Below are 12,609 nucleotides of genomic sequence, written 5' to 3' on the forward strand. Positions count from 1 at the left end.
ACAAAACCCCACAAATACTACAGGCATGAACACTTGCCAAGGATGGAGTAGTCAGATGCTCAGCTAGCACTGTTTTTTATTCCCATTATGGGGTTTTCACCAAAAAGACCAGCATCGCCTGGTGCTATCATAACTGGTTACCTGGCCTAAAAGGCACATATATCTGATTGGGCCTAAATGGACAATTATCAACACCTGTTATTACTCTATTTGCAAAACAAACACACACACACGTAAGAAACAGAATGGCTTAGTGGAAAGAGCAAGGGCTTGGGAGTGCCAGGATGTGAGTTCTAATCCTGGCTCCGCCACTTGTCTGCCGTGTGATCTTGAGCAAACCACTTAACTTCTCTGCGCCTCAGTTCCCTCATGTGTAAAATGGGGATTAAGACTGTGAGCCCCATGTGGGACAAACTGATAAACTTGTATCTATCCCAGTGCTTAGAACAGTGCCTGGCACATAGTAAGAGCTTAATAAATACCATAGTTGTTATTATTACTAGATACACATTCACTCTCACATCTGGATTTTTGTGTTAGAAGTTACAATTCACCATGGTGCTTTAATACATACGCTATCCTTCAGGTATTGTGTACACCAGGAGAGAGCTTGTCTTGGTCTAGTTAAAAGAAAGGCAGTATGGTCTAGAGAGGTGGATAATAATAATAATAGTAGTAATAATGATTGTGGTATTTAAGTGCTTACTATGTGCCAGGAACTGCACTAAGCACTGGGGTGGAAACGAGCAAATCGGGTTGGACACAGTCCCTGTCCCACATGGGGCTCGCAGTCTTAATCCCCATTTCACAGATGAGGGAACTGAGGCACAGAGAAATGAAGTGAGTTGCCCAAGGTCACACCGCAGACAACTGGTGGAGCCAGAATTAGAACCCAGATCCCTCGGACTTCTAAGCCCATATTCTGTCCACTAGGCCGTGCTGCTTCATCCAGGTCTGGGAGTCAGAGGAAGACCTGGTTTCTATTTCTAGTCCTGCTAGAGAAGCAGCGTGGCTCAGTGGAAAGAGCCCGGGCTTGGGAGTCAGAGGTCATGGGTTCGAATTCCGCCTCTGCCGCTTGTCAGCTGTGTGACTTTGGGCGAGTCACTTAACTTCTCTGTGCCTGTTACCTCATCTGTAAAATGGGGATGAAAACTGTGAGCCCCAAGTGGGACAACCTGATCACCTTGTATCCCCCCAGCGCTTAGAACAGTGCTCTGCACATAGTAAGCGCTTAACAAATACCACCATTATTATTACTCTCCACTGTGTGACCACAGTCAAGTCACTTAATCTCTCTGGGCCCGTTTCTTCTTCTACCAAATAAGGATAATAGTCCCTGCCTCTCCCCATCTCCCAAAGATCTGGTGAGCACCAAGTGAGAGTGGTCTGACAAAATAAGCAAGCACTGGACGAACTCAAAGTAAAAATTCTTTCAGCTAGTTGCAAAGACACAAGGCTCCAAGTTGGAATGTAGTTTGGAGATTAGTTATTAATTTACTTGACCAAAGAGGTCGTTGCGGGAAAATGACGGATTAATATCAAGCTGGCAGAACTGTTTAGAAAATAGTAGAGAAGGGTGACGGCTTAATAAAAGGTCACTGCGAGAACAATTATCTAAGCCGACCAAAGTAGCCACCGGAAGGCTGGATTAAGCTCTCCTGGTGACACGCCGACATGAAAATATGCAAATAACAACATTTGAGCTGTTCTAAAACAGGAAATGAAAAATTGTAACATAACAAAACATTTCCCAGAGCAGACATTTGGGCCATGCGCCAGCTCTTTAAAACCATTGTTAACGACAGCACCAGTGGCTCTTCAATATGGAAGCAGCTGTGCTGAAACCAAACTGTATGTTATAGGAAAAAAGAAGAAAAAATAACCCAGAAAGGTCAGCATTTTACAAAAAAAAAAAAAAATTAAACCCCAGCAGCCCCCTCCTAAAAAACAGTGGCAAAATGGTGTTTTAGAAAAAAGTGACATAATAATAATAATGATGTTGGTATTTGTTAAGCGTTTACTATGTGCAGAGCACTGTTTTAAGTGCTGGGGGAGATACAGTATAATCAGGTTGTCCCATGTGAGGTTCAAAGTTAATCCCCATTTTACAGATGAGGGAACTGAGGCACAGAGAAGTTAAGTGACTTGCCCACAGTCACATAGCTGACAGGCGGCAGAGCCGGGAGTTGAACCCATGACCTCTGACTCCGAAGCCCAGGCTCTTTCCACTGAGCCACGCTGCTTCCCCTAATCCCACTCTGAGGGCTACTGAACATGGTTGTGACTGGCTAACAATAGCCCTGATTCGCTCCCTTTATTTATTGGGAAGCAGCATGGTTGGGAAGCAGCGTGGTTCGGTGGAAAGAGCCTGGGCTTCGGAGTCAGAGGTCATGAGTTCGACTCCCGGCTCTGCCACTTGTCAGCTGTGTGACTGTGGGCAAGTCACTTTACTTCTCTGTGCCTTATTACCTCATCTGTAAAATGGGCATTAACTGTGAGCCTCACGTGGGACAACCTGATTACCCTGTATCTACCCCAGTGCTTAGAACAGTGCTCTGCACATAGTAAGCGCTTAACAAATACCAACATTATTATTTACCCTTCCCTCGGCCCCAGGGCACTTATGTCCATAATTTACTTACTAATGTCCTTGTCCGTCCCTTTCTATCTGTAAGCTCCTTGTAGGCATGTCTATCAAGTCTCTTATACTGAACTCTCCCAAGTGCTTAGTATGGTGATCTGTTCACAATAAGCACTCGATAAATACGACTGATCAATGGATTGATCAGTGGCTTGTTTCGGTCTCACTGTTTTGGCCGAGCCCACCCTTTGGCCCTGAAGCATCCTCTTCCCTCGGCCCAGAGAAAGAACAGGCAGCAGCAGACGGTAATGGCAGAATGGATCCGTGGGGAAGGCCTGGTTATGGACAAGGGCACCCAGAGCACCCATAGGGCCTGTGTTATTAGAATAAAAAGGGCTTCGCCACCTTTAATGACCAGCAATGGATTTCACTGATGCTTTCTCTCCTTCTGTTAACGGAGGCTTCTGCTCTGCTGAGAGCCAGGCCCAGAAACAGAAGCAGCAACGCGGTGTAGTGGATAGAGCATGAGCCTGGGAGTCAGAAGGCCATGGGTTCTAATTCCGGCTCCACCAGTTGTCTGCTGTGTGACCTTGGGTAAGTCACTTCACTTCTCTGTGCCTCAGTTACCTCATCTGTAAAATGGGGATTGAGACTGTGAACCCCACATGGGACAAGAGACTGTGTCCAACTTGATTTGCTGGTATCCACCCCAGTGCCTGGCACATAGTAAGCACTTAATGAATACCACAATTAGTATTATTATTATTAGATGGAAATGAAAGGTGGAGAAAGAGATTGAGGGAAAAAGAGGAAAAGACCTTCTTTGATATCCTTGAGTAACGACAACAACGATAACAAAAAACGGAGATTTACCAAGAATCCCCCCGACTCCTTTAACGGGTAACTTTTCCATTTCGGAATATATTCCAGTGAGGTGGTCAGGTATGGGGAAGGAAGGAAACCCATGTCTAATTATGGGACTTCACGTCACAAGGTCACAGATGATCCGTTCATGAGAAAGATTTCCTGGCCTGTGGTGGGGTCACCTCCCTTGGACATCAGGTCAGCGTGGCCGCGGCCAGCTGATCCTCTGAAGGCCGCAGTCCATTTCTTACCTGTAACAACAATCTTTCATCGCCTATGATGGCTGCTTGGTTCCAATCGATTACTTCAGAAAACGGCAACTCCCATCCATTGCTCAGCATCACTGGGACGCAGGCAGCCTGGAACAGGAAAAAATATATATATATATATACACACACACACACATATATATGTTACTGCCATGAAAAGAGGGCCCACTGGTCTTTATAGGCTTTTACACTTGCACCCATGGGAACCCAGCTAGTTCCTCTGCAATTTAGAACCCAGATTCTATCACCAGAGGAAAAAAATAAGCAAAAACAAAGGTGGATACCTAATGAACCTGGAAGGTTTCTCTTTAAAATTTAATGCAAAGACGGATATCCTGACTGGGTCTTATTTGAGCCAGATTTTGCAGGTTACGAGTCCTGTGTCCCTCATTCCACTCTGCCTCCTCTCACTGTCTCAGTCGGTTGGGAATGCAGCAGAGTAGCCTAGTGGAAAGAGCACGGGCCGGGGAGTCACAGGACCTGGGTGACCTTGGGCAAGTCACTTCATGCTTCTGTGCCTCAGTTTTCTCATTTGTAAAATGGGGAATGAATACCTGTTTGCCCTCTTACTTAGACTGTGAGTCCCATGTGGGACAGGGACTGTGCCTGAGCTCATTATCTTGTATCTACCCCAGTGCTTTGGTATGGTGTTTAGCACATACGAAGGGTTTAACAAATACAACATCTATTATTAACGATGGCCAGAATGCCCCTTCCATCACTGGGCAGTCCCACCTAACGAGGGAGCCCGGATCATGTTAACTTACCTGGAACTGGGAACTGGTTCTACCCACAGGAAAGAGAATAAAGGCTGCAATAAGGAAGGGACAATGGGCGAAACAGAGGAAGAAGAGCCGTGTGGCTTAGAGAAAAGAGCCTGGGCCTGGGAGTCAGATGACCTGGGTTCTAATCCCTGCTCTGCTTTATGCCTGATGCCCGCCGTATGACCTTGGGCAAGTCGCTTAACTTCTTCGTGCCTCAGTTACCTCGTTTGTAAAATGGGGATTCAATTCCTAACCTCCCTCCTACTTAGATTGTGAGCCCCAAGTGAGACAGAAGCTGTGTCCGACCTGATTAACTTCAACCGACCTCAGCACATAGTAAAGTGCTTGGCACAAAGTAAGCGCTTAACAAATACCATAATTATCAATTATAAGAATAGAATCCAACCACAAACGTTTTAACATGGCTCCATCTGCAGCCCAGATGGAGAATGTGGGGAGAAGGTCCTCAACCTCCTTCTTTAGTCGGATCCACGTCTGAGCCAAGAAAAGACCGTTTATAACTTTCCGATTGGAGCCGGTCCACGTTCCCCGGTGAGCAACAGCGGACAGGTCTCCAACAGATGAGGCTGCTCTCTCAGGGGCCTGACCCGGCCCCAGTGAGGAACGAAGCAGGATGCTGGATTAGCTCCAAACCTGCAGACCTCGGTCCTGCCGAGCCACTGAAATACCAGATCAGACAACAAATGGAACTGATCTGGCTAGTTTAGGGTCTGGAACTGTCTGCTCCATACTTGACTGGGAGATGAACTAGATGACTGCTTTTAGGGAGAGAGGGTGACAAATGAGGTGTGTCCCAGCTTCAATCATAACACAGAACATTTCTCGCTTCCCCCGCCAAAAAAACGGAAGTTCTAGACTTGGATAGTCTCTTGTGTGAGGGTGAGCTGTGACAAAAGTAGATTTCTGAATGCTACTGAAATCTACTTCCACAGCTCTCTTCTCCTTCCCCCCCAGACTGCCCCTCCCCAGGGGCTCTACTGAGAGTCCGATTGAATCCCCTACGCCCATCCTGGTGGGTTCTTGAGGGCACGAATCCTATCTACTAACTCTGTACTCTCCTAAGCACCTGGTACATTGATCTGCCCAGAGAAAGTGCTCAATAAATACTACTGATTGATTAAAGGCCCTTACCTGCAGGGCCTCCAAAAACCTGAAGGATCCAAGCCTGCGGCCTCGGGGCACCAGACAGAAAGTGGCATTGTGCAGCATTTCCCGATAATCATACCTATAAGAGAAAAATAGACATTTAGAACACCGCCATCTTTATAAATGCCCGTTCCACCCATAAGGAGACTGCTAACTCTACGGTACCCTCGCCCCAAGTGCTCAGTCCAGTGCTCTGCACATGGTAAGTGCTCCAAATACAGCACTGATTGGTTGATTGGAAGCACACAGACAGCAAAGGTCATCCTGGGCCTTCCATGTCCACTCGGGAAAACTTTACCGTGGCTTCGCATTTCTTAACCTCTTTTGAGCAAATTTCAGGGGGCAGGAAAATTGGTTAGACTACAGAGGAGTGAGAGGAAGTAAATCTAGGGAAGAAGAAACAGCAACCCAAAAAGGGAGTAGTTGTTTTTTTTCTTCAAGGAAGTATAAGCAGACAGCCTCCTCTTACGCCATAAAATTAAAGGCCAGAAATACAATTGTAGCCATTCCATTTTTACCCATTGCTTCAAAGCCACCACACAGAAAGAGCTGTCTCAAACTTGTTATGAGGCAGTTTCCACTTTAGTAAACCTAGAAAACTGCCCCGGTCCAGGGCTTGGGACTCAGGTGTTAAATAACTTTCATTTCCCAAGAGCTTCAGCTGCTCTGGAGACAGGTGCTGCTTTGACAGTAATTTCTGCCACCAAAACTTTCTGACTAATAGTCTCATTTAATCATAGCCTGGAGGCACTGGAATTTATCCCCCCTTTTGTGATATTGGTAGGTGCATTTATATTTTTAAAGCCAAGGTCTATTTTTATATTCTCACACAAACTAAGCCTATGGGAGTAAGCCAATTTTCAATTATAAACCCCAGCACTAGGAAGGGGGCATTTTTTTTTTTTTTGCCAGGCCCCATTTGCTTAAATAAGCATGTATAGCTGATTTGCACAAGAAAAGGTCACCGTGAATGGATTAAGACTATCTCCATTGAGAGTAAAATAAAACCCTGGCTGCATTAATTATACTACAAAACAGACTTCAAAGTGGAAGAGATTTTTTTAACAGGGATCGTACTTAGCTAAATACAAAAAACATGAAATCACAGTGGTAATGGTTTCTCTCCCTCACCCTGAAGTGAGTAGACAACTAGCAACCATCAACCATCAATTTCAATTTGATTCTTCCCGGATGATGAACAGTGTATGGCGACGAGGAAGAAGGGAGTTTTAATACCAGCTTCTCTCACAAGTTGAGTGGTCCAAAACCTGTCAGAGTTTATTGTCTGATGGTAAAGAGTATTAAATGCCCCCAGATAGACACCCTGAGAGGACAGAATAGTAAGCCTCCACATCCCCATCATTAGCTTGCTAAAAAGGTAAAACACCATTATTAACCTTCTGCATCACAACGACCTCCAAAAACACCAGTTTCGGGATTTGCTTCCCACAGAAGAGAGGGAACCAGACGCCAGTTTATTAGGAGAAATGAAGTGTAATCAAGTGTACTTTTCCCCATACCCCTCTTCTGCTCACTCATCTATGGGCTTCTTTGAGGAGAGATCCTCCCCACAAGGTTTTCCCTACAAATTTCTTGCAAGCTGGCAACCAGAAATCGTAAATCCTCCTTTATCTCCAGGCCTTTCTCATGCAAGGGCTCTTTCCAAGCTCCTTCAGCACTCAACACAGAGGGCCAGACTCTAGTTGAAGGTAGGTGGACCTGCGCTGGCGAACGATGCCCATTAAAAACCATCGTTTCCCTGTTCCTGCCATGAAGCATCCTTATCTGCAGCTCCACAGCTGCACACTAATGGAAGCAATACGACACAGCAGAAGAGATGACCGAAAGAGTCAAGAACGTATAAGGAAACTGGAGCTGGAGGAGAGGCAAGTGTGAGCACTTGAGAGGAAGAGGAGCGGGTGTGCGGCTCCCCTTGGACCGGAGCACTGTTTGTGTTCAACGACACGTAGGGATGCCGCCATTCTGGTCTTAGCATTGTGATGCTCAGAATGGACCAGGTACGCTAACCACCGACTCTCTTCTCTCTGTGTCCTCGTGAGAAGGAAGTCATGACTCTTGCCATCCTTTTCTCTCCTCATGACAGATGGATGGATGTTCCCCAAGCAAGGGCCCTTCTGTTTTTAATGGATTCACAATCAATCAATGGTATTTATTGAGCGCTTACTGTGGGCAGAGCCCTGCACTAGTGCTCGGGAGAGTACAATTCAATGGTTTCCTCCATCTTATCTGCTCCTTGAGACCCCCCTACCCACCTTTCCAGGCTATTTATCGGCATTGGGTAGAATCCACCTTCCCCTTTTGATCCATGGAATCAGGTCTACTGACAACCAGCACAAAAGTGAAATACATCTTTGTATATATCTGCATCCTATGTATATATCTGTAATTTATTTATTTATATTAATGTCTGTCTCTCCCTCTACACTGAGCTCAATGTGGGCAGGAATATGTCTGTTCGCTGTTATATTGCAGTCTCCCAAGTGCTTAGTACAGTGCTTTACACATAGTAAGAGCTTAAGAAATACAACTGAATAAATGAAAAATAGCCCACAGATTGCCAAAGAGCCAACATGGTGATATGGGGAGTATTTGGGAACGAGATTTGCTCTGAAGTTATTTTGTTATAGGCAACTTTGCCTGGAACCCCGCGGGTAGGTAAGCAAGTTCCAAAGGCACTCACTTCTCTGATGAACTCTATCTTAGTTCTTGAGTTAGAAAACAGGAGGTACAAAACAGTGCTGGTTTAGGGGGGACTAGCACTGCCCACTTTTGATGTCAATGAGATGTTATTTAATGCTGTGGGATTAGGAATTCATTTATTTGTAATCCTCCTGAGCGGATGTTTCTTAATATAATCTGTCGATGGAGCATGCCAATACCTGGTCACTAAAATCAGGGTCGGGTATTTCCTTGATCCTTTTGAGCTCAAGGGAGTTCCTGTGTCCAGCCTTCTGCTTAAGGGTGTATTTACAATTTATCTCCTCCCAGAACCGGGTGGCAGCAGAACCTTAGGAACATCCTTCCTCAATATTAGACAGGGAGCTAGTACTTTGAGGTCAGCTGACACTCTGAAAGCAGCTAGCGTAGCTCGGAAGAACCAACGTGGGAAACTTGGGTGCCACTCCCAATCATTTAATTAATCATTCCAGTGGAAAGAGCCCAAGCCTTGGAGTCAGAGGACCTGGATTCTAATCCCGACTCCTCCGCTTTTCTGCTGTGAGTGACCTTGGGCAAGTCACTTGATTTCTCAGAGTCTCAGTTTTCTTAACTGTAAAATGGGGATTCTTTTTTCTACTTGGATTGTGAGTCCTTCTAGACTGTAAGCCCACTGTGGGCAGGGATTGTTTCTCCCTGTTGCTGAATTGTATTTTCTAAGAGCTTAGTTCAGTGCTCTACACATAGTAAGCCCTCAATAAATCCAACTGAATGAATGAATTGTGAGCCCCCTTTGGGACAGGGATTATGTCTGACCTGATTGTACTGCATCAATCCCAGCACTTGAACATTTTTACATATAATACGCATTAAACAAATACCATAAAAAAGTAAGCACTTAAAACATACGATAATTAACTGAGGTCAGTGGGTTATTGGATTCCTCCAAATCCACACTGGAACTGTCCTTCAAAAGCTCTCACTCTCAAGACCCACTGAAATTCCAGTTTTCAAAGACGTATTTCCCTGCTGACCTCATGATGATGATCCACTACTGACATTTATTAATGCTGGGATGAGCTTTTTTGAGAAGACACTGCCGTATCGCACTGCACTCCAAAATGGTAGGTGGCAAGTGAAGGGGAGCTTAGGGGGTGTATATCTGCCACACACGAAACCCCTCTGGTTAGCAATAAAGCACTGCTGGAAATGTTAATTAGCAAGTTCAGAAGTTGAATGGGGAACTGGATGGGGAAAAAAATCCCCCCAGATCCCGAAGCAACGATTACCAAGAAAGACGACCCCTTGGACACCCCTAGAACAGGGCATGAGAACACTACTTGGTGAGGGGTTGAGAAGCACAAAAGCGTCGCTTGGTTCCAGCCGATCCAAAGGTAGGACGAGGCCTCTAATCCTTTCGGAGGAAACCCTTTCGGCCTAGGGTGGGTGCTGGTCTTCTGAGCCGATGTGCCCGACCATGCAGGTGACTGATTAATGGCCACCACAAGCAGTTGGCCTTGAGAGAGAAGTTATTTCTTAGTGTGTCCAGACGCTTCCATCCAGACCCCTTCATGCCCGGGAGCAAATTTAATAAATAAAAGGGAACCTGGAACCAGACCATCCTGAATCCTCTGCAGGGGCGGAGGGAGGGCTGGAGGGAGGAAGAGGGCAGAAGAGGAATAAGGTGAAAAGGAAGAACAGAAGAGTAGGAAGAAATTTCCTCAGGACCATGCCATGTGTCAGGCTGCTTCCATAGTCATCTAAAATTAATGGGATTTAAAGAAATCCCAGAACATCCCGTACCACGCCTAGTACAATGTCAATCAACAGGCATTAAACGACAGAAGCAAGATGGCCTACTCTTCAAAATCTGTCTCGTTAACACACACACCCCCCCCCATCACCCGAACTGGAACTCTGAAGGACTCCAGTCCGTCAGCGACCATAGACATCCCCTCAGCCGCTCTGACCTCTTTGGCAAGTCTGACACACACCGTTCCCCAAGGGCCACTTGCTCCACGGACCTGGTCTATCTCCTGATAAGACTATGATAGTTTAGGCCCAGCATGGCTCATCCTAACCAGGGGAAAACATATCCCTTTTCCGTCCTTGTTTTCCTTTTCCAGGGAGAACTCGAGATCTGACTAGGAGCTCACCGGGAGCTGTTCTCCACAATGATTTAGTACATCACGTTTGCAGCAAATGCCTGTTTAGACAGCACCAACAAATAGCCCCATTTGTAATCAATTCTAATTCATTCACAGTTTAATTGAAACCGTCTCTTCCCCCCGCCTGCCCCCCTCGGCAGAGAAAACACATCCGACCCCCCCCATCGATCACACGAGCGTAAACACCGAATGCTTTGCGGGCAATTATCAGGACGAGAACCGCTGGGCAGAGGAATGCTGCTATCGCTTCCCGTCTCCATCCACACAATCCTTTCTTGCCGTGCCAGCCTTGATCAACACACACATTACTCAGATGCTTGGAATTCCCAGTCCCCCGTTCTCTTCACTGGGGCAGGGGGGTGAACAGGCCGCCGGCAGGGACCAAGCAGACATGCTGGACATTCTTTGTCAGAGCTTAAGCGCTTTCCTTTGTTAACTGCCCTTACGCGATTAGAAGATATCCTGGGAAACATCGGCGTGTTTTCATTATTACCAAAGTCAGTATTTTTCCTTCCTAACTTTCCCCATCACTGACTCCTGCCTAAACATATGCCCCGGACATGCCCCCTTCCACTCTCCTCTGTCCCGTCTCCTGAGCGCCCTCAAAATGACCTTCTCGTGGGGACAGGGACCCAGATCCCATCAATTTCACACAGTCCGAAGAGCCCATCCTGGCGTCATTCTTCCCTGGAAAATGTGACCGAAACGAGAAACGGGCAGACGGAAGTTGGGACCGTGGGCCGAGCCGGACTTGAGCAGCTGTAAATGATGCTTATGTGCAATGGGGGTGACACAGAAGCAGTTTCACCCTAAATGTACCTCTAGGAGGAGGCTGCAAGTGGGGCTTTCTGTCGCGGCCATAGGAATCCAGCCTGTAGGGAAATCAAGTGGTGTGGCCCAGTGGAAAGACGATGGGTCTGAGGACTTGTGAATTAATCCTAGCTACACCGCTTGCCTCCTGAGTGAACTTGGGCAAGTCTGTAAAATGGAGATTCAATACCGATTTTCCCTCCCCCATGGCTGTGAGCCCAATGTGGGACAGGGACTATGTCCAATCTGATTATCTTAGTACAGTGCTTGATACCTAGAAAGAGCTGAACTGCAACAACTGCATTTTCTCCCCAAATCCATTCACTAGTTTTCTTTTCCCCCCCAGTGGCTCTCACCTTTTAGAAATGCAGTGTATTTTCCAGGAGCATCTGGACTGGCTAAATTGCTGCCACAAACAGTTATGAAACCCCCCACCATAGGGTTCAATCAATCAATTAATCAATCGTATTTCTTTGGCACTTACTATATGCAGAGCACTGTTCTAAGCCTTTGGGAGAGTACAATATAACAATATAATACGGCTGGTAGAGTTAGCAGCTTAGGTGTCCACGGCCTGGGTTTCGACTATTAACCCATCAATGTATGGATTCTTAATGCAGCTGGTTCTAATGGAAGATTCCAGCTCCCGCAAAGGGAGAGTCTGTCACAGGAAAGGTGATTTCCATTAAGTTCTCATGGTTTTTAATATAAACATAGGGAAAGCAGCATAGTCTAGTGGATAGAGCATGGGCCTGAAAGCCCAAGGACATGGGTTCTAATTCTGCTTTGGTCATATGTCTGCTGTGTGACCTTGGGTAAATCACTTCTCCGCACCTCAGTTAACTAATCTGTAAAATGGGGATTAAGAGTGCGAGCCCCATGTGAGGCAGGGACTGTGGCCAACCTGATTACCTTGTCTCTACCCCATCCCTCAGAACAGTGCTTGGCACATAGTAAGTGCTTAACAAATACCAGTTATTATTATAACCTTCAAGTGCCAACTGGAGCCGAACAGATGATGAAAGTATTTACTATTTTTTATATTAATATCCATCTCACCTTCTAGTCCTTAAGATCATTGTGGGCAGGGAACGTGTCTTCTACCTCTGTTGTATCGTACTCTCCCGAATTTTTAGTCCAGTGCTCTGCACGAACTAAGAGCTCAATAAATACCACTGATGACAGGGTGAGTGTAACTTGCTCTGCTGAGATCCGGACAGCAAAAAGCTGTGTGTCAAACCAAGAGCTTCCTTAACCCAAGCCCCAAAGATCGAGCAAGAGGTCTACCGTGACTAAGCCCTCCTTTCCTC

The 12,609-nt window shown here is 46.2% G+C and overlaps 1 protein-coding gene across 1 annotated transcript in view; it reads right to left on the reverse strand.

The window, feature by feature from the left end:
* The window catches only part of EXT1 (exostosin glycosyltransferase 1), a 284,225-nt gene that overhangs the window by 32,899 nt on the left and 238,717 nt on the right, over positions 1 to 12,609 (reverse strand). The window contains exons 2-3 of the mRNA XM_029063015.1: positions 5,631 to 5,724; positions 3,697 to 3,804 (exon numbers count right to left, since the gene is read on the reverse strand). Of these exons, the coding sequence (XP_028918848.1) occupies positions 3,697 to 3,804; positions 5,631 to 5,724 (202 nt within the window). The remainder of the gene's footprint in view (positions 1 to 3,696; positions 3,805 to 5,630; positions 5,725 to 12,609) is intronic.

The sequence above is a fragment of the Ornithorhynchus anatinus genome, chromosome 4 (assembly GCF_004115215.2).
Source record: "Ornithorhynchus anatinus isolate Pmale09 chromosome 4, mOrnAna1.pri.v4, whole genome shotgun sequence".
Taxonomy (NCBI): Eukaryota; Metazoa; Chordata; class Mammalia; order Monotremata; family Ornithorhynchidae; genus Ornithorhynchus; species Ornithorhynchus anatinus.